General features: G+C 35.8%; 1 protein-coding gene across 1 annotated transcript; it reads right to left on the minus strand.

The window, feature by feature from the left end:
• Positions 1-408: 408 nt before the first annotated feature.
• On the minus strand, positions 409-20,715 carry ARRDC4 (arrestin domain containing 4). The gene is made up of 8 exons (XM_069098503.1): positions 20,207-20,715; positions 13,783-13,849; positions 12,922-13,069; positions 10,160-10,262; positions 8,955-9,211; positions 8,308-8,470; positions 3,508-3,662; positions 409-3,101 (listed from the first exon to the last, which is right to left on the minus strand). The coding sequence occupies exons 1-8, from the start codon at positions 20,517-20,519 to the stop codon at positions 3,045-3,047; spliced, it is 1,263 nt and encodes a 420-aa protein (XP_068954604.1). The 5' UTR covers positions 20,520-20,715; the 3' UTR covers positions 409-3,044.
• Positions 20,716-22,357: the final 1,642 nt, after the last annotated feature.

Raw genomic sequence — 22,357 nt, forward strand, 5'->3', positions numbered from 1 at the left:
AAGTGAGATTATATGTGAGTCTTTCATAATTTGAGTTGTATGACATTCATTAGCAACACTCCAGACTATCTCATACAGCTATGCATAAGCTATGGCACTTTAAGACTTCTAATTTTTCTATTGTTATTTTCTGGCTTCTCTAGGACAATAATCACGCAGCTATTTTAGTGTAACTATATCTTCCTTTGACTCTAACAAATGATAACACAATTTTGTCAGTTTCATATTACCAACCACAGACTTTGAACAGTATCATACATCATATTATATAAATGCTGAATTTAGTATATAATAAAAATTATATGCCACTATTACATAAGTAATTTTTCTCTGGGGCTGTACTGATGCTTTTAAAAAAAAAAAAAGATTAAGACTAAAGATTTTTGGGGAAAAAACCAACAAGCAGAGTGCCGTAACAATATTTTTTATTAACAAAAGGAACCCATAGGGTTCATACATGAATACAAAATACAATCTTTTTTTATAACTGTGGGTTAATATATTGTAACAGCTTTTTTAAATTGAAAAACTGTTTCACAGCTCACTTATGAAAAAAAAAAAAACAACCTTGCTTATTGTGCAAAACAGAAAGCATTAAGGTTTCTATCCTGTAAAGGTTTTATGTGCCAAGACACACATTTTCCACTTTATTTTTTTTTTAAAGCAAACAATTCTAAGGCCACAGTTCATTTGCAAAACAAAATAAGAGCCACAAAGAGGTGAAAACTAAGCACATCCCAGCAGCATATTTACTATTCAATGAATATTCTTGGTGCCACAGTGATATTGAGGTAAATGTCCAAAGTCAAATGACAACCTTTATGATTTTCTGAATTAAATATTTTTCTTAACTTAAGGTACTTTTTATAGCTGTATACATATGTAAATTAAAGTTAACTGTCTTAAATACAAATTAATTAGGCAAATGCATTCATTTTTCCACTATTTTTTTCTTATACTTCAAAGTCACTGTCTACTGATGATGTGTATGCATTACATAATTTTATTCTTTTAGGGTGTCAAAACAGTGAAGTTTAAATAAGTGCTTAATTTTGTCAAGTGAATCCAAGGAAACAATTTAACTGTACTTTGGAGTTTGATTTGGAATATTTCTCTATTAATAATTATTTTGTCATTATAGAAAAACCTGTTCTTACAAGCATGCAAATTACCAATTTTCAAAACAAGGACTATTTGAAGATGCTGTTTTTCTAAAATGATACAACTGAATAAAGCTGTGTAATTTAGACAGTTAACATTTCAAGTACCACAATTTTATACTGTGACTTTTAAATAGTGGCTCAAAAGTAAAGAAGTGCTTACAAAAATCAAATGATTGAGAGGTATGTTCTGAAGAGTACAAAGAAAACATATACAATGTGAGTAGAAAAATCCCTGCTGTTTTAATTATCATAATTTTTAAACAGAAAACCATTTATACTTATTTTCTGTTTTAATTGTAGTTAATGATTATGGGAAGCACCAAGGTCTTGAGTCAAAACCCTTATGACATAGAAAACAAACACTTTGTCACTTAAAATTAAATATATCACCTGATATCATGCCAGAAAAATAAACACTAGGAGTCCTACACCTTCCTGAAATTTAGTACTGGATCATCAGTTTGCCATACAAAGTGTAATTAAATAACAAAGATGCTTAACTTTGACAATAGGAGTATGGGGGGGGAACTGCATGTACTTTTAGCAGCAATACAATTATGATGATCTGAATGTCCTGAGGTTAACTGACATAGTAAAATATTGCACCAAAACAAAAAAACAAAGTTTAGATAGAATTATTAAAGAATGGGAATAGTAAAATATGTAATCACTGCTACTCCAATGTAGAGTTTAAGCTAATTTTTTTTCAGAGAGGATTTCTTCCTCTTTTTAGGAATATATGGCATTTACTATTACTTCCTTGCTTATATCTAATTTGCTATATGTATATATTTACATATGTTTTTACACATTATGTATATGTATACATATTAGCCTTCATTTTACTCTAGTCTTAGTAGAGTTCTTATAGTCCATTTCAATATTGCATTACAAATGACTATAGAATCTGATTCTGTAAATAATAAAGCCAAATTACAACTTTTGGTCTCAGGTCTATAACCTCTAAGCAGATAATTACAAGAGGTAGACTTAAGAAAAGCTTCTGAATATATTTTGTCTATTTCATTAATCAAACCTACAAGAAACTCCTAAATTTCCTTGCTGCGCCTTTACAGAAAAATATAATACAAGAAAAATCCTAAATCTACCATGTCAGTTAGAGAAAACCATTAAGAAAATTAAAACTCCAAGATAACAAAGTATGCCAAAATCATCCAAAATTTGATTTGTATCCCCTTTGAATTCTGAGTCACTTTTTTTTCTGGGAGCAATTTTTAGTTTTCATAATACTGTACAAATGACTGCTTATGAACTGAATCTTCAAATGACACTGACCAAATTAAATTGCATACTTCATTTGATCCAATTAATGTGATGATGTTTTTAAAAAGGTCTTTTTTATAATCTTTTAAAGCATATAAACCATGAAAAGCCTTGAATTGGTGGAGAGGGTTCTTTTAAATTTTATATCTGATCATTTTCCTCTTATACATCTTCTCCTTGATTATGGTCTACAAGACAGCTGCTGATTTATTTATAGAAACCCAAAATTTTTTAGGATATTTTCATTTCACTTTGACACAGTCCCTTAAAATGTTTATCTTGTGTTTCCATTATGTATGTGGTTCTTTCTTTATGGACCACTCATGTTCTTTTCCTTCACTTACTCCATCTTCGTCTGCACATTCAGTTCCATTCAGTGATACTCATATATTCTATCCCATTATCTAACGGGCCATCATGCAAACTTGTCCATATCAAAAACCCACACTTCTTCCATCTTCTACATTCTTTAGCTTTTATGTTCAAAACTGATACTGAAATCTAAGTTCCCCTACTTTTATAGCCCTTTCCCAACAAAGGCAGAAGGAAAGAATTCATGATCTAATCTGATCATGACTCCAGCAGTTTCTGAAACAGTCATAGCATAAAGGAAACAGTTTGGGTCTCTTCTATATCAGCAGGATGTGGATCAACCTGAAGAAGAGAAATTTAGTAAGATTTTTAACATCTGATATTAGAACAATTTTGTAGTTTAATGTATATTTATGATGCCTATGACTGGTTAACTGAGGTGCTTTAAATATGGTACCAGAGTAAGACCAAAGTCCTAAGTTCAATATCCCATGTGGGGCACTTAACTTTTTTATTCAATGGCTAGCCTGACCTGAATTAACCTTAGAGAGTTATCTTGTAAATGCATATTATTGCCCATAAGAGAAACAGTACAAAACAGTGTACATGTATCAGGCCAAACTTATAATCCCTATCAAAGACCTTTAAAATCACCTCTTGATGAGAGATCTGCAATATTAATATTTATGAAGGATAATATGTTTATTATTTCAGAATGGTGGAATTGATTGAGGTATGTATACTTTACCTCTGAATAAAGAGGTGGAGGCTGAAATCGGAATTCTTGTATATAAGCAAACAGAGGACAGCATATTTCTTCTTGACAATCAGTTGGCTGAGGGTAAGGAGGAATGTGCCTAGAAAATTCTTCTTCTGATACCACATCAGCATAATTTGGTGGTGCTGCAACAGAAAAGTATTCAAATCTAAAAATTCAATTAACTAATTATATGCATAATCGCTATACTTCTACACAAGCAGTCTATAGATAGTTGCTACTGCCCATTCCATTCAACATTTATTATCTATTACTAAATTTCCCTTCTGTGCTTTTAGTTACAAAAATATAAAACAAGAAAAATTCCAAAACTACCATGTCTGTTTGGAAAAAAAACTGTTAAGAAAATTAAAACTCCAGGATAATAAAGTATGCTGAAGTCATCCAAAATTTGACTTGTATCCCCTTTGAATTGAGTCACTTTTTTTTCTGGGAGTAATTTTTAGTTTTATAATACTGTACAAATTACTGTTTATGAACTGAATCTTCAAATGACTGGGTAGAATAAGAAGATTTTGTGTAATGCATTGTTCTTCTCTAATCAATAAGATCTTAGTACCAGTGGTAAGCCAAGATATTTAACAGACTATTTTTTAGCCAAATCAGATAAAAGTAGAACTTTTTAAAAAAGTAAATGATACCTTCACCAAAATTGGCCCCAATGTTCCCCCCTACCTCTCCTCTTAGAGAGTGATGCTATATAACAAGTATTGGTTTTAAAGAAAAAGCGAAAACTGAAAACATCAAAAAATGCCTGAAAATGTGCAATGTATAATCTATGACCTCTATAAAAGGATAGGATGGGGGTGTCTTCTCCTCTCTTCTATAATGGTGTTACAGTGACTTTCTTCTTCACCTCCCTAGAATATGAGTCTAACAGCAAAATCACTGGGTTACAATATTGTCATAATTCTCAATTGCTTTTCAAATAGGTTGTACTGACTCACAACTCCTTCAACAATGCACAAATATGCTTCTTCACATCACTTCTAACAATAATTTTTCCCTTTTGTCACTTTTGCCACTTTGAAGGGTATGAGGTTTGTTTTGATTTGAATTTCTCTTATTAATAGTGATTTGGAGTATTTTTTTCATAGGTTGTTAATAGTTTACAATTCTTTTGAGAATTGTTTGATCAGGACCTTTGACCATTCATCTTTTTGGGGAACAACTTTTGGATTACTACTTCTTTTTTTTTAAAGCAATCGGGGTTAAGTAACTTGCTCAAGGTTACACGGCCAGTTATTTCTGGGTGTGGTGCTAAGTATCTGGGCCCGGATTTGATCCCCAGGTCATCCCGACACTGGAGCTGGTGCTCTTACTCGCTGAGCCACCTGGCCGCCCCTTTTTGGATTACTTCTAATTTTGAATATTTTTTTCTTAAACTGGACCCAGAGATCTCATTGCTGTAGGGAGTGAAATGCCAGTGAAGAAATTCCCCTATCAATGTAGGTTGTACCTTCTCTGTTACTAATAACCTCATACTGCTTAAGAAAAGACTAATCTTAATATTAAGAGATTTGGTTCATGATCACATAGACAGGAGCAGAACTAGTCCTTTTATCAAACACCTAATTTTAAACTTTTAATAATACCTCTCTCAAACATGGCCAAATTATGTATTCTATCATTAAAAAAATGAAGAGAACATGTATGTTATTAATTCTTTACATTACTATTATTTTATATTATTAGCAGCACTTGGCTAAGAGTTCTGTGCTCTATTCATATTTGACCTTTGTTAGCTGCATAAAAAAGTATTTGGATTATTCCAGAATGTATCACCATGATTTTGCTACTAACTAGTTGTAGGACCTTGGGTTAAATCCTGATTTTTAGTTTCCTTATAGAAGAAAATAAGAAGAGTGATTTTTGCATTATCCCTCAAGAGTGGTTGTGTCAATCCAATGAAATAATAAAAGTACTTAGTAAATCTTTAAACAGAAATGTAAGATAATATTATTATAAAAATTATAGATCCTCAGCTGGAAGAGACATCTCTACTTGTACAAGAGTCTGGTCTACTGAAGACCTCCACTGCCAGGAAATTTTGGTTCTGTCTTAAGGCAACCTATTCTACTTTTGGGCAGCTCTTACTTGTCAAAATGTATTTTTGTTTGCTTAAAGGTTTGCCTTTAGATGCTAAATAAAACAAGAATTCCTTTTAACAGCCCTTTACTTACTTGGAGACAGATATCATGTCACTTCCCTTATCTTACACCAAGCCATTCCCAAGTTAAAAATACCCTATTCTCTTTGCCTCATCCTCACAGGGCATGGTTTACAGTGCTCTGATTTTCCTGGTTACTCTTTCTGGATGCTTGTCAATGCCATTCCTTAAATGTGCCAACCAAACTGAATACTCCAGATGTGTTATGATTAGGGAGAGTAAAGTGGAACTAATCACCTCTTTCTGATTCTTTTAAGGTGGCCAACGTTCTCCTTAACTTCAGATTCATAGTGAGCTTATAGTCTTTATAGTAAAAACTAGTTTCTAACTATGCCTCCCTAATCCTACACTTAGGTAGTTGAATTTCTGAGTCCAAATACAGAACTTAAAGTTTTTCAATCCACTCTAACAAACATTTATCAAGTGCCTAGTATGTGTTTAGCACATAGTATGTGTGTATAGCAAGCCAAACCCCTGGCCTCAAAGTACTTACATTTTCCTGAGGGAACACAACATGTAAATAAATAATTTGAGGATAGAAGCACATTCAGAACCATAGGAATCAATTACAGCTTCCCTGTGGCATACAGGCTATCCAACTAAGAGGCTACTGGGATAATCCAGGCAAGGTGATAAGGGTCTAAACTATTGTGGTGGATATGTGAATGGAGAAAAGGGGTTAGGTAGGAGAGACATTGTAGATATAGACTCAACATAAAGGATAATTCTCAAGTTGTGAACTTTGGTAACTAAGGAACTGGGTGCAGAGAAGGGAAGATAACTGTTAGGCTTAGGAAATATTGCATTTGAAATGCCTTTCAAACATTCAATTTGGAGATGTCAAAAAGGCAGTTATTGATGAAAGATGGAGATCATCAGGAGTCAGTATCTGACAGTTAGATACGGGAGTCATCTTCAGAGATGATAACTAAACCCATGGAGGATGAGATCATCAAGACAGGGAATAGAAGAGGGCCTGGGACAGAACCCTAAAGGATACCCAGAATCTGAGGTCAGATGATGATACAACAAAGCTGTCTGAAAAAGGATCAGATAGATAAATGACCAGAAGACAACACCACACAACCCAGATAGGAAAGAGCCAGGAGATGGGGCTGGCTAGTCAACAATATCAAATATTGCAGAGGTCAAGAAGATGAGTACCGGGTCCAAAGAAACAGAAAATTTGTGGGACTTTGGGTTTCCTTTCTCACTGGATTCAGCACATCATTCTAATTTGGTGAGACCTTTTGTGAATTCTGATTTTCTCATCTAACATATTAGTTATTTCTAGATTTATGTCATTTGCAACTTTGACAATATATGATGCTTATAATTAATGAAGCAGTGGATTCTTTGTAGTCATTGATAAAAAAAATAAAATAAAATAGAATACGGCTAAGGACATTCCTAGGTTACTCTATTAAAGTACTCTAACCCTCTGAATAAGTTAGTAAGAATTAATGATCCATTAATTACTTCCCTTTAAGTATGATCACTCAATCAGTCAAATCCACCTATCATTTACAGACCAATTCTCTTCAAAAGATCATAGACACAGATTTAGAGCAGAAAGAAAGACCTCCTTAGAGATCACAAACATAGAATTAGAGCCTAAAGGAGGGACTTCCTTAGAGGTAAACAAGTTCACAACTTTCTTCTCACTTTTTAAATAAATACATGAGTATATGGAGTCTGAATGCAGATCTAAACATACTATTTACTCTTTTTTTGTTTCTTCTTTCTCATGGTTCCTCCCATTGGTACCAATTCTTCTTTACAACATAAGTAATGTGAAAATATATTTAATATGAATGTACTATATCAGACTGCATAATGTCTTGGGTGGGGGGAAAGGGAGGCAGAGAAAATTTGGAACTCAAAATCTTAAGGAAGTGAATGTTGAAAACTAAAAATAAATAAATTAATTAAAAAACCACACAAGAGGAAACTTGGACAAAGAGAGATTAAGTGACTTTCTCCAGATGGTCACACAGACAGTAAGGGTCTGCTTGTTTTTTTTTTTTTTTTGGTGGGGTGGGGTGGGGAGGCAGGGCAATTGTGGTTAAGTGACTTGCCCAAGGCTAGTAAGTGTCAAGTGTCCGAGGCCAAATTTGAACTCAGGTCCTCCTGACTCTAGGGCTGGTGCTCTATTCACTGTGTCATGTAGCTGCCCCAACAGTAAGGGTCTAAAGTGAGACGTTACCCCAGGTCTTCCTGATTCCAAATTCAGACCTACCACATCATACTGTAATCTTATTCACATGAATACCATGGAAGATTTGCAAAGGTTTTGCTGATATTTAAATATACTACATCTATTAAGACATTTCAGTGGATTTAGAATAAGATATAGATGTGAAACAGTTCTACTGCTTAGAACATGTGTGACCATTTTGAAAGTTGAGGGATTAGAAGTGGATGATCTTTAAAGTCTTCTGGTCTATGAAGCTTTGAATCCCAATATAATAACCCTTCCAAGAGAGGAAATGAGGATAGCCTGATATGACCTGTCAGCAGAATACCTGTAAGGTCCCTGTCATATCCGAAACTCTGGTTTTAATACTTTTTTTTAATTATAGAATTAATAAAATAATTACCTTCAGGATGTTCCGGAAGTGTCAATGTCAGCCAGCTCATATCCACACCAAACTGACTAACGACACTGGAGTTTCTACTCCCAAAACCATTGTATGGAATTGTGCCAATCACCAATGGCAGCTCTAACATCAATTTCTTAGCACCAGGAATGTGAATATATACCTATATTCCAGAAATACAAAACAAAAAATGTACAAAGAGGTCAGAAACCATGATAAATATCAAAATGGATTTATCATTCACAAAACAACTTTTTAAAAAGATTATAAAGTGTGAGGTCAAAGTTGCAGAACCCCAAATTTTCAGGACATGCTATATAACAAAGGAGTGTGATATAACATTAGAAAGACTTAAGATTTGTTTTAATTTTGTTATGGGTTTTATGGCAATAGAAAATTATCAATTGAAATGCATTAGTTTTCCACATGCCTATTTAGTACCTCATCCTTCAACTTTGTCTATAATTCAAAATCTGTGAACACCTAATAGTAAAATTTATACCTGTGCACTCTATAATTTGCTGTAAAATTACAATAAAATTAAGCTTTCTTTTACACAGATACTAATTTTGGAATAAATTTACATTAATATGGCCTTATTTATTATTCTATGAATGTATTTTTAACTCATTTAAAATAATACTCACAGCTAAGGAATAATCTACTCTGATAATACAGCAATCAAGGATGGATGGTATAACAGGTGGAATTTTCAAAGTCTTGCCATTCCATGTATCTGTGCTTCCAGAAGCAATATGGTTTCCTCGAACATTGGCAACCATTTGACGAAAAGTCTTGGTCTTCCCACTGGCCAAATAAGTCTGTGTTTGGAAAATGGCAGCTTTGGGAACAATCAGACGAGATGAACAATTTTCAATTTCTGCATAGATTGGTATGGCTTCACCTAATGAAAGGAAATAATAAAATGCAAATATTAATATAACTATGGTTTCACAAAATTGCCCAGCATAATACTGTGATGACTACCTATTAGTTTATTATCAGTGATGAATTTGAAATCAACACTTTTGTCAAATGTTCAATAATATTCAACATCACCTTTTAGAAATTAAGAAGATAAGGCAGTAAACTAAAATTGTAAATCTGAGACAGCTGGAAGCTCACTGTTCTAATTTTATGCTTATTGTGTAGTTATAATGTAGTCTAATTATTAACATCTTTACTTGCATACAAATACAGAATTCAGTTCTATTATTAATGTATTATAAAACATCACCAATATATTCAGTAATGTCTAAGAAATAAAAATGTTGTCAAAACACAGAAGGGTCTTTGTCCTAAAGTATTTCAAATAAAAGTACAAGAAGTAGAAGGATCTTTAAGCTTCATACTATAGAAAGAAAAAATAAATTGGAAGTACCACTGGATGTAGGAAAAAGAAAGAACATCATCAAATTGTTTTACAGAGTCCAACATTCAAGATATACACATATACCAGAAATGTATGAATAGCATGAATAATTGTATTTAAACTTAAATTTGAATTTAATCCAGGTACCAAAATATTTCATTACATATTTTCTTGGCAATAAATGACATTACGTTTCCTGAATAAGCAAGTCTAATTTTCTGTTGCTAAGCTGAGGCTTTACTAGAGCCCATGCACACATTTACAAACTAAAGGTATCATTAATAAAGTTTCTGTTACAGCCATTAAAATATACATAAATAATACTTGATGCCAGCACTTGTTAGAATTTATTTCTTAAATTCCTTAATAGTAGAAATTATTGTTCTAAATTGTTATTCCACTAAAAAAACATTTTAAAGAATTAAAAATACTCATTGGCTTTCTACCTGGATATTTAAAAGATGAAAAAAATCTTCTTACCATTGCAATATCCCTTTCTCTCAATTTTAGCACTCAATGAGACTGGGCCAGAAGTGAAAAACCAACAGCCAACCATTTTCTCATGACTTTTCAATACAGGTGTCTTTAAAAATACAAATATAAGAATTTTCATTAAAAATAATAGAAGATAGTTTTTCTAAAGATCACAAAACACTTACTAAAACTCTTACTTTTATGTCCACTGTGATATCAACTTGCCAGCATCAAACAGGACTTAGGATCTAGTTAATATTTTATCATGGGCATAGAGTTGATCCTGCGTTCTTAAAATTTATGCTAGCTGAGCATAAATCCTGGCAATTGTTACCAAGATGGAAAGACCAGTGACTTCAAGTATATTTGTGGTCTAAGGATGTCACCAGGAGAATGGCCACAGCAATCCAGGAAGACCATCTATAGGTTGTAAAGAGGTTGCAATCTGCTTTGGTGAAAGGAGTACCAAAATCAATTAAATCATGTTTCTTCTGAAGCATTTAAAACATAGCTAGAAAATCTAGTTAATTCACCACAAATTCTTCTTTTGTCTTGTTCCTTTCATACCTTATGCTATAAACTGCTTATGATAATATGAAGTTGTACTTGATAATATGAAGTAGTACAAACACACTCTACTAGATCTTGTTTCCTCTCTTGAAAAATAAGATGAGATTCTGGCCTGTTTCCTCAACTGTACTATTAGGATTCAAATTCATATAATGGCAATCATTCTGTGGAAGCATTTATCCTGTGAACATAAGTCTCAGTGACTATACAATATTTTAAAAGTCTATTCTGACAATCAGCATATCAACTTAAAAACAATTAATTTTAAAAAGTCATACTTAAAAAAAATAACCTCAGAATTTGTCAACATACGTATGAGGAAGACTGATAGCAAAACATAATATGCAGTCGGGATCTTGGCTTAGACATTTAGGCAGTATCAATTTTTAATTGAGGAATATAAAAATAGCTTTATCTTTCTAAAGCCCAGATAGTTTAGATATCCATCCTCAACTTGATTTTTTTTAAAGTCTATCAATTATTCAATAATAGCATAAAGAGTTTTGAGGGTCTAAGCATACCACTATATTTTCTGTAATATCAAGAACCTATGGCACTGGACAGTACCATCCATTTGCAAACCTCCTACAGTTAAGCTTTTTTTGTTAAATGAAAAGTTGGTTTAAGATATTGGTAGCCAATTTGATGGAGTGAGATACTTAAAGGTTGTCATCTCTCTCTTTTCTTTTTTACTGTATATCAAATGGCTTGTAAAGCATCAGTTCTTAATCTTTTTTGGGTTTGGGGATACCAATTTCTTTCCCCCCCACCAACCTGCCTTTAGCAGTCTAGTGAAATCTGGATCCCTTCTCAGAATGTTTTTAAATACATAAAGGAAACCAAGCACAAAGAAATACAGTTATAAAGCTCTTAGCACAGTGCCTAGAATATCATTAAGATACACACACACACACACACACATATGCTTTATTTTCCTTCCCTCTTCACCCCCACCATGCAATTGAAAAAAAAAAGTTAAGAATTCTTCCTTGAAACTATTTAAAATCATCATTAAGGGATTACTAAAGTTAATAAAATATATTTCTCACAAATAAGAAACCTGTACAAATGTATTAGCATACTGAGGTCAGGGTATGTGACTTTAAATAACTGGATTGTACTACTGCTAGTCTTCTGGTTATTTTGTGATCTATGTAGACTGCAAAGGCAATCAATATCTTTAGTGAGACATCTTATCATAGTGATTGATTGGCTTTGCTGATTATCTAGTTTACTGTATATAACTGATACAGTCTTACAACTATCTAAAAATTATTAAAACAAGTTGTATAGATTTACTTTTGTGGTGATTGCATAATCAAATCTTAACTCTTTTTGTCTTTAAAATAGTAGAACCCCTAATATTAGTAGTAAAATAATCCCCAGATACTAAAAATACATTAAAGTCACATTATGATAGGAAGTTTAAATTATCCAACATTTTCTATGAAGTAAAAATCATTCATTCATATTTAAATGTAGAACCATTAGGTCCTACTAGCTATCATGAAAGTGCAAGGTATAATTTTATATTATTTTGATAATATGGGTTTAGATAAAAGAATCTAGCTCATTAGCTCCCATCTTGCCTATTCTGTTGTTACTTATAGTCTGATCTTCCTTATCATTCTACAGTATTTCTAGTGATTATTAGAAGTTCAATGCTTTAATGTGGCCAAATCTGTCATAAGGAAATGATAACTGAAAGGCTCTCTGCAGCAGCTGCGTGCACTTACTTAATGTTAGAAAATGACATGCAAAATGGAAGGATACACAGCATAATGGCCAGAGCTTAAATAACAGGCTAAGCATGATTAATACTCTACTATAATTACTGTTTCTCAACCTACTATTATTGAAGAGCTTAGGACACTACAGCCCTATGAATATAGTTGCTCTGGTAAAAGTAACTACTTTACGCTTGTGCATTATTATTATTAAGCTTTATTAATGCATTTCAAGCTTGCATAACTTTCTGGCAAAAGAAATTCTGAACAGCAAGGATATAATCAATAGTATTAACACACTCACACAAATTGTAATCGCCCAACCTAAGATCATCTATTTATGGTGAATGCTTATGGGTTACAAAATTATACTCTTTAAGCAGTCAGAAAGTGACAGGTCATACCGTCACCAAATTGGCTAAGTCTTAGTTTAAAATATTTTGTGTAGTTATAATTAAAAAAAAATCTTACTAATAGAGCTGGTGTGTTGACATCAATATGACTAATAACCTGGAGTTCTCTTTTTATACTTTGGTCGGGTACCACAGGCCGTTCCAAGATTGCTCTCACAGAGTATTGAATACTGCCATACTTTCCAGTGAATGATGTTACCAAAGGCCTGAAATAAACATAATATATCAATTTATAATTTTGATAAGAATAAAAAAGTAGCTGGAGAGTAAGAGAATTCTAAAGAACTAGTTTGTTAAAGAACCAACTACAGAAATAAAAAAATTTTACCAAAGAAAAGGACAATAATGAGACAATATATCAAATTCATCAAATGCAGCTAAGGAGAAATTTTACACCTCTAAACACTTTCAAAATTAAAAGATAAAAAAAGTTATAAATGAATTATACATGTAATTAATTTATATGTTTATTTTACATGGGGTACAAGGATGGAAGTTCTGGGGAGTGGGAGGGTAGAGAGAAGGTGCAGGACTGTCTGGACGTGCTAGTTCATCTGTGTTAGGAAAACCAGAGATTAGAAAACTCTTTCTACTCATATATACTGTTTACACACAATAGTCTTAAGAAGACAGGCTAGTCACACAGCCAGCATGTGGCTGAAGTCCTTGAACCCAGGTCTTCAGGACTCCAAGTCCAATCCTCTGTTATGGCAATTTTCTTATCTTACATTAAATATAAAATAGATCTTTAATGATGTTACTTTGTCAGTATAGCTTTACTTCTGATAAACAGCAAACAGAAAACATTTATCTGATGTTTAAATAAACATGTAAATCTAAGAGATGGAAGATTCCTGATATGGTCTACAGCCTAGTTATTCTCTAGGGAAAGAAAAAAATTTAGATAGGTTTCACTTACTCAGATGGGAGCTGAAAGCTGAATGGAAATTCATGTTTTCCAGGTTGCAATAAAATGATGCCTTCACCTAAAAAGACAGATTAGATATTTCAAATAAGTCTATTTTTTATGACACAAATTAGTTATTTCCTTTTAAGGTTTCTTTTGTTACTATAGATATTCATAAGAAGTTTATTAACCTGTGAAGGTAATTTTTTTTTCTTTTTCTGGGATGGAAAATGCATAGAACAAAAAAAAAAAGACACAAGGGGACACAAACAGAGCAGTTGTTACTACCTGTTAAATTTAATATATGATATATACTCCAAAAAACAAATTGTGCATATAAAATTCAATTTCTAATATAGCTTCTTTTAAAACTAAACATGTTAAAATTGTACTTTATATCTGAAAAGTGAAGGCAGGAATGAAATACTTTTTCATCACTGAATTTTTTCCTCAAATGTACAAGAATGTACACACAAGACAATTTTAATTATAAGCCATTAGGCTAATGAAAATAAATTCTTGCTTCCACTCTGTAAATTCTTTGGAAAAGTCAGAGTAACGAAATGATGAGTATTACATGGTAATCTTTCCCAAAAATTGGTTTATAGGAAGTATATGATTTCAGAACAAGAAGCAACCCTAGAGATCACCTAGTCCAATTCCCTTGTTTGTTAGATGAGGAAAATGAGACCCAGAAGTGTGTTACTCAAGTCTCACAGCTGGTCCATGGCAGAACTCAGCTGAACTTGACTTTCAGGTGTATATTTCCTTCAGGATATTATATTGTTTTCCAATTGGTATTCAGGGTATTTTACATAGCATGTACGAATGTCTTAGCTTAAGTTACTTAGTTAGCTTAGTTACTAAGTTACTAAGAGGTAAGAACTGGTAGTAGTAACGTTACATTCATGTTGTAGGTAAAGATATTTAACGAAAATTTAGATATTCTCTTCTGGTTAGTTACCTTTTCTTTGGCCCACGAACAAGAGAGTGAATCTTTTTCATTCTAGGCAACTGCCTCATAAAAATGTATTTTATTCTCCCAAAAGAAGACCAGACCAGAAAATATGAATGGCTTATATAACTCTTCTACCACAAAAGTAAAACATACTAATATACATTTTATTCAAGGCTTACTATATGCCAGGTACTTTGCTATGTAATGGGGACTATAAAGATAAAAGCAAAACGGTATTTTCCTTCTAAGAGCTTACATTGTAATTGGGAAGAAAATATGAACACAAAGAGATAGAAGTCTGGGAATGGAGGCATTAGCAGTTATTGGGGACCTCAAAAAGTCCTTCTGAAAAAAGTAGTGTACAGGCATGATCTCAGGAAACCAGATTTCAGGATGTAGAAGTGAAGAAGTTCTAGGCATGGGGGAAACCCTTTGCAAAGGGACAAAGATGGAATATGGAGTGTAGTGTGAGCAGTAAGATGATCAATTGGCTGAATTATAAAGTACATGAAAGGGAATATATCATATAATAAGACTGATAAGATAGGATGGGGGCAGGTTGAAAATAGCTTTAAATGCCAAAGAAGTCTCTATTTCATGTCAGAAGAAATAAGGAGCCAATGGAGTTTACTGAGTAGAGGAATGAGTTAGACCTGTGTTTTAGGAAAATAATTTTGGCAGCTATGTGAAGGATGGGATGCAGTGGGAAAAGACTTGAAAAAGGATGACCCTCTCCCCCTCTTTCTCCCCAAAAAAGGTAATCAATTAATCCAGATGTAGAGGTCATGAGGGCTTCAACTAGAGTAGTAGTAACAGAGTAGAGAGGTCATGAGATATATTGTGGATTGGATATGGAGGTTAAGAGAGGAGTAAGGATGACACTAATGTTGTAAATAAAGGTAACTGGAAGGACATATGGTAACAGAAATAGGGAAGTTTAGAAGAGGGGGTAGGTTTTGGGGGGAAAAGTTCTGTTCATGTTGAATTTGAGGTATCTACAAGAAATCCAATTTGAAATTTCCAAGAAGCAGTTGGTGATACTAGGAACCAAACTCAGAAAAAGACTAGAATTGGTTATAAAAGATGTGTGAGTCAATTTTAAAAGATAATTACATGCATGAGAACTGATGAGGTCACCAAACACAACACAGAAGGGAAAAGGGGGCCCACGGCAGAGATTCCAATTTCTATGAACAACTGAATTGGTTAGCCATTAATTCAATTCAATTAAACAGGCATTTATTAAATACCTATTATGTGCCAAGCATTGTGTTCAAGACAAGGTACACAACAAAAACAAAGTCCCTGTTCTCAGGGAGCTTAAATTCCTCTGGGAGGAAAAAAATGCATATATACACAAAGTAAATACAAATTTCTTTGAGGGACAGGAGACAGCCTTAACCATTGTGGGGATCAGGTAAAGTCACTTGAAGAAGTGGCACCTGAGTACAGCTTTTAAGTCAATTAGATTCCATGAAGCAAAATGAGGCAGGAGGGCATAAATGACAGTCTATGTGAAGGCAGAGAGGCAAGAGATGGAATGTCATGAATCAGGTGCAGGAAAGGAAAGAAGGCAGTTTGGCAAATATGCAGTGTGCAAAAAGAAATGTCAAATCAGTCCAGAAAGATAGGTGGTTGGAGTTCATCGTTAAAGATGTCCAATGCCAAAGAGAGAGGAACTTAAATTTCTACCTGGAGACAGTAGGAAACCCATGAGGCTTCCTGAGCAGGTGAGTGACAAGGATAAAACTGCTTTAGGGAGAGCGATTTTAAAATTGTTTGGAAAGGGGAGAAAATGAAGACAAGGAGACTATGCAATAGTCCAGGTGAAAGGTGATGAGGTCCTAAACTGTGAACTCTGAGTAGAGAAGGGGAGAGATGTGAGATATCACTGAAGTAGAATCTACAGGGTGTGACATCTGACTTAATGGGGGGTGAGGAGAGGAAAGGAGAGAAAGGGGGAAAGGGGGAGGGGAGAGAGACAGAGACAGAGACAGAGACAGAGACAGAGAGAGAGACAGAGACAGAGAGAGAGACAGACAGGGACAGAAAGAGAAAGAGAGAATGTTCATGAGGAAATATGAAGAGTTGAGGAAAATTGAATTTTCAAAGATGAATGACTGGAAAAGTGATGGCACACTCTCCATAGAAATGATAGAGAAGTTAATATAGATTCTTTTGTTTTAGGGAGAGAATGGTGTCAGGGGAGAGAAAATGAGTATAAACATGCTGAGTTTTAGGTACATCCCAAGTAGGGATGTTTACTATACAGTTGGTAATGTGAATTGAGCTCTGGAGAAAGATGAGGGAGATTTGGGAGTCATCTGCAATAGAGAAGATGATTGAACCCATTGGAGTGAAGACCACCAAGAGAGAAAATATATAGACAAAAGAGAGCTCAGGACAGAATTCTGGGTTATTTCTACACTTAGAACATAGGGCATAAATGATAATTCTACAAGGAAGACTAAGAAAGGATCAGACAAGTTGGAGAACTAAGAGCAGTGTCATGGCCTTTCTTAATCTTCCTTGCAGGATTATCCAATAATCTATGCCCTAAAGGATATGGAATCTCATTCATGCTTAAAGTTCCCTCCAACAATGCGTACTTCCACCTTTCCATGTCTTCTGGTCCCAAGGACTTTCATTCATGGATAAAGACATCACAGTGGGTCTCCAACACGCTGGAAGCCTTCTTCCCTTCTCTTGGTATTGTAAAGAGACTGACGGAAAGCAGGCTGTACATCAGGTTTCTATTATTGCCACTACATGATTGGCTTTTTTGTCACTACATGATTGGTTTTTGTTGTTGTTTATTACTGAGTAGAAAGTGTAATTAAAACAATCCAAATCTGAATAATTCAAAAGACAAACAATGATGACAGACAAGGACTTTTGCAATGAGTTGACTATATACTCGTATTTGTTTATATGTTAGAAGTTACTACTTTAAGAGTATAGATATTCAAGAAATATGATAAGCACACAATACTCTGGATTTTATTATGCAATTAAAAAGCATCTTTCAATGTAAAAAGTATTTTCACATGTAGAGAAGTGAATTCACCAAGGTGACAAAGTCTCACAATATCAAAACAGAAATCTTTAATCACAACCTATAGAGCATATTGATTGCATAAAATATCTATTTAATTTTAATGACACCTTTACACTGAAAACTCAAATTATGTCATATACATTTTGAAACAAGACCAACATTTAAAAAACACAACTAGGGAAAACGAAATATAAAATGGTTGCAATAATTTTAATGAAACTACTTTCTATTCAAATGTTTACAGTTTAACATCTTCAACAATTAATCAATTTGTGAATTGTGCTCACTCCTTATCTAATTAAAGCCTTCTGCCTTGATCAAAGACATTTACACAGAAATGTTTGCTAAGCAGCACACAAATGTTTGCCAAGCCTGAACTCCTTAGTATGAAATATGACAGTGAATGAAATTATATTTGCATTTCCCTGAGGTTAAATAAAGCTGAAGTTCTGTCTTCAACAACATGAGGCTAGTGGTTTGCTTTTATTTAACTTTGCACCTCCTCCAATGTTTCACCCATAATAGAGGCTTAATACATATTTGTTGAATTGAATCAAATAACAGGACTGTCAGAGCTTTCTTACCCTAGAAATTAAGTAGCTAAAATTTCTGATCTTATTATTTCAGCCTGTAGTTTGCTGTATAAATAAATAACTTTAAAGTTCTTTATCAAAATGCAGAAATAGGACCAGTACGAAGCAATTTTCTTTTTAATAAGGAAAAATGTTCCAACAATTACAATAGTCCAAAAATGGAATCAACTCCCTTAGGGAAGTGCTGAGTTCTCCATCTTGAGATATCTTGAAGAAGCTATGCAATCATTTGTAGAGGACGACAGAGATGAAAATCGTATTTGGGTAGAGCATAACTAGATGATTTCTGAGCTATCTTTCCAACTCTAAGATCATTATGGTACTCACATAATGAGATAATGAATTCAAAGCAGTGGCATTAATATTCACTGCTCACATTAATATAGCTTTAAAGTTTAGATAAATTTTCAGACAAATCAATGTCCATGTTTTATGTGTGTGCACCAATTTTAAAAATTATATTTTAAAACACATCCAATAAAATCCAGTGTGAAGATAATTTCAAGATATTTGCAATAAACACCATCATGACTAGCCTACAGACCTAAGTTTTGAGGGTCTTCAAGGACCAGAAATGAAAGGTCTTGAATTTAAATCCTGACTCTGTTTGATACTATCTGTGTTTTAATAGGTAAAAACACTTCATTGCTCCTGGTATCAGTTTCTTCTTACGTAAGAGATCTTGGGCTTACTAGAAGACCTTTCAGTTACCAATGAATTCTAAATTTATGATTCTCTTTTCAGTGAAGTTATTTGTCCAAAGTTCCACAGATAGAAAATCAGGGTTAAAGTCAAGGCTTCCATACTTTCAGTTCAATGTCTTTTCATCTCCATCACAAATACCTTTTACTAGTATTTTCTGATGTCTTCTAGCTACAGGACCCGTTTGTCAGTCATTTCTGGATGTGTCCTTCTAATGTTACTTAAACTTTGTCTATAACTTTCCTTATGAACCCCAATATTCCAGGTGCTTGTTCCATTCCAGTGACTCCTACCTAATCCTCCTTTCAACTACACACTCATTACACCACCCCCTCCAAAACTCTCTCCACATCTTTCTCATTCCAAGCCTTCTCCTTTCCTCTTCTCCACTTTACTACGTAATCTTCACATCTCCTCCCCCATTGTTTTCTGGAGTCAAAGAGAATTAAGTCTAATAGTTCTAAGTCTGAAAGCCTTTAAAGTATTTGAAGGCTGCACTCAAGTCCTACCCCAATCTTCTTTTCTACTGGCTAATCATCTGAGGTTCTTTTATCTTGTTGGTCACCACCCATCAATGAATTGGTGACGCTGAGTCCCTCCTTTCTGTCCCCTACCCCTCTACCCTTCCAGTCCTCACTTCCTACAAGACTCCTGTCATGGCTCCCAGTTGAACTAATAGTTGATACCCTCTGGTTCTGTTCTCCAGGACATCCCTATCCACACCCCAAGCCCCCTTTCCAGGCCGGCTCTCCATTTCCCAGTTCTCCATCACTCAATCTTTCCCTCCCCACCCCATCCACCCCAGTTCGACCACCTGCTTCAAGGCCTAGCCCTCCCCTCCCCCTTGCCCTCCCCTCCTCCCTCGCTGCCGCCCCTCCCGCTCGGCTTTCCTTCTTTTTTAATACTTCCCCCTGACCCCACCCCATCCCCAGCTCTACTTCACTCCATTGCCTGCCGTGCCCCGGCCAGGTTTACCACGAACCCCTTGCCCCACCTTTCCCCTCAAACAGGTTGGCCTCATTCTCCTCTCCCCCCACCCACCCCCATCCATCTCTGCCCTCCCCTCCCCCTCGACCCTGGCAGCCGTGCCCCGCCCCCCTCTGCCTCCAGACTCGGCCCCCTCACCTGCAGCGGGCTCCCGGAGGCTCTGGCGGATGTTCAGGTACTCCACCTCCGCTGCCAGGGGCCCTGAGGCGTCGAGCCCGTGGTGTCCGGGGCTCTGGCTCCAGCTGGCCCGGGCCCGGCCCTGGGCCTCCAGACGGAGTGCTCGGAGGGCCAGCGGTTCGGTGGTCTCCAGCAACACATGACCAGCCACGGTCTCGCCGCTCGAATAGCTGCTCTTCTGCTCGTCTTCGAACACGAGCCCCAGACTCTTGACGCGGCCCTCAGCCACAGGCCCCGCCGTGGCAGCTGCCCCCGCGGTTACTTCACCCCCCATTGCCTTCCCCCCCTCACAGGCCACCTGCTCTCCGGCCGCCGCCCCGCGGCGACGCAGATTTGCGGCTCCTTTCACAAAGCTGCAGGTCGGGGTGCGAGTGACCAGAAGCACTCACAAGGGAGCCCACTTTGCTCCTTGGCCGTCGGGGTCAATAGCTGGTCCCTGGATGATTCCCGAGCGCACTGGGGTGACTGTCGCTTTAACAAACTCTCTCGAACCCCAGCTGGGACCTGGAAGGTGCCGAAAAAGCCAGCCCACGCGCTTTCGTATTGGCTGGCCGAGAGGCCCACCTCTCCTTGATTGGCGCCAGGCCTCTACTGAGTCATTGCTTTGTCACCGCCCCTCCCTGCGTGATGAGGAGCAGGCAGAGCGTGATCAGAAAGGCCAGGCCAATGGGAAGTCGCGGGGGGCCGCGGGGGCGCACGTGCTTAGACATCTGATTGGACGAGGAAAGGCACCGGCACGATAAAGGACCAATGGTAAGATGGTGCGCCCATGTGGACAGGCTTTGGGGAAACAATATTGTAAGGATGTGGAGCGAGTGAAAAGTCCTTACCTCTGACTGTGTCACGAGTCTCCATGGTAACTCCAGGGGGCTGGGCTTCAAGAAGTACCACAAAGAGGAGTTAAAAGTAAGAGCTGGAAGAGACAGTGGTGATCAGCGTAACCCTCTCGTTTTTGTACAAAAATTTTAGGGCTCTAGCTTGGATTGCCATTAAAAAAAAAAAAAACCAAAAGCATGACTTTTGATTGCCGATTCTAATGGAGATAGAACTGGTGAGCTGAAGAAAGGGTGCCCAGGTTTCTTTACAATATTGAATTTAGGGACTGGGTTAATGGAAAATAAGACAACTTAGAAATTTCCATTCCTAGACTAAAACCTACTGAATTCCAAAAGAACCCGCGGTTCCTTTTTCTCTTTGTCTAGTCCAGGTTTGATTTTCTTAAAATGATACAATGGAAACAACCCTGAACTTGATGAGACCTGGCTTTGAAATCCACCTCTGACACCTACAGAAGACAGGTAAAGGTAGCACAGGACCTGAGTTCCACTGTGACCTTAGACACTAATTGGTTAACCTAGGGCAAGTCACTTAACCTCTGTTCACCTCAGTTTTCTGTGAAATGGGATAATAGGACCTGCCTTACAGGATTGTTTGGAAACTCAGGTGATATAATATTTGTAAAGCACTCTTTAATGCTTTTGTAATATTGCCATAATGGGCAATTCAATTAACCTTCCTAGACCTCAGTTTCCATATCTTATGGAAGGAAAGGACCTTGGATTTGAAGTCAGAGGACTTAGGTTCACAATCCTGACTTTCCTATCTAATATCATTGAATCATAGCTACAGAGCTGGAAGGGACCTCAGACACTATATAGTCCATCCTTATTTTATGAATGAAGCCCATAGAGTTCAGAGAGTTGAAGGAAGTAGGGAGCAAAGTGACACATGGCATAAAATGACTGACCTGGAGTTAAGAAAAATCTGAGTTCAAATGCAGCTCCATATGCTTAGCAGCTATGTGAGCCTGGGCAAATCATTTAACCTCTGTATGCTTGTTTCCTCATCTGTAAAATGGGGATAATAATAGCACCTACATCACAAGGTTATTGTGAGGATAAAATGAGCTAATAATTGTATGACACTTAGCATATTGCAAACACTACATAAATATTAACCATTATTATTAAAATTCTTTGCAAACAATTCTCTATAAATACTAGCTCTTATTATTGCCCAAGATCACAGAAATAAGTAAGTGTTCACAGTCAGGATTTGAATAGAGGGGTTCTAACTGCAGAGCCAATGATAATTCCACACTTTACTCTCCCT

The sequence above is a fragment of the Petaurus breviceps genome, unplaced genomic scaffold, assembly GCF_028583685.1.
Source record: "Petaurus breviceps papuanus isolate PSGF00001 unplaced genomic scaffold, PetGlider_PUasm1.0 37, whole genome shotgun sequence".
NCBI lineage: Eukaryota > Metazoa > Chordata > Mammalia > Diprotodontia > Petauridae > Petaurus > Petaurus breviceps.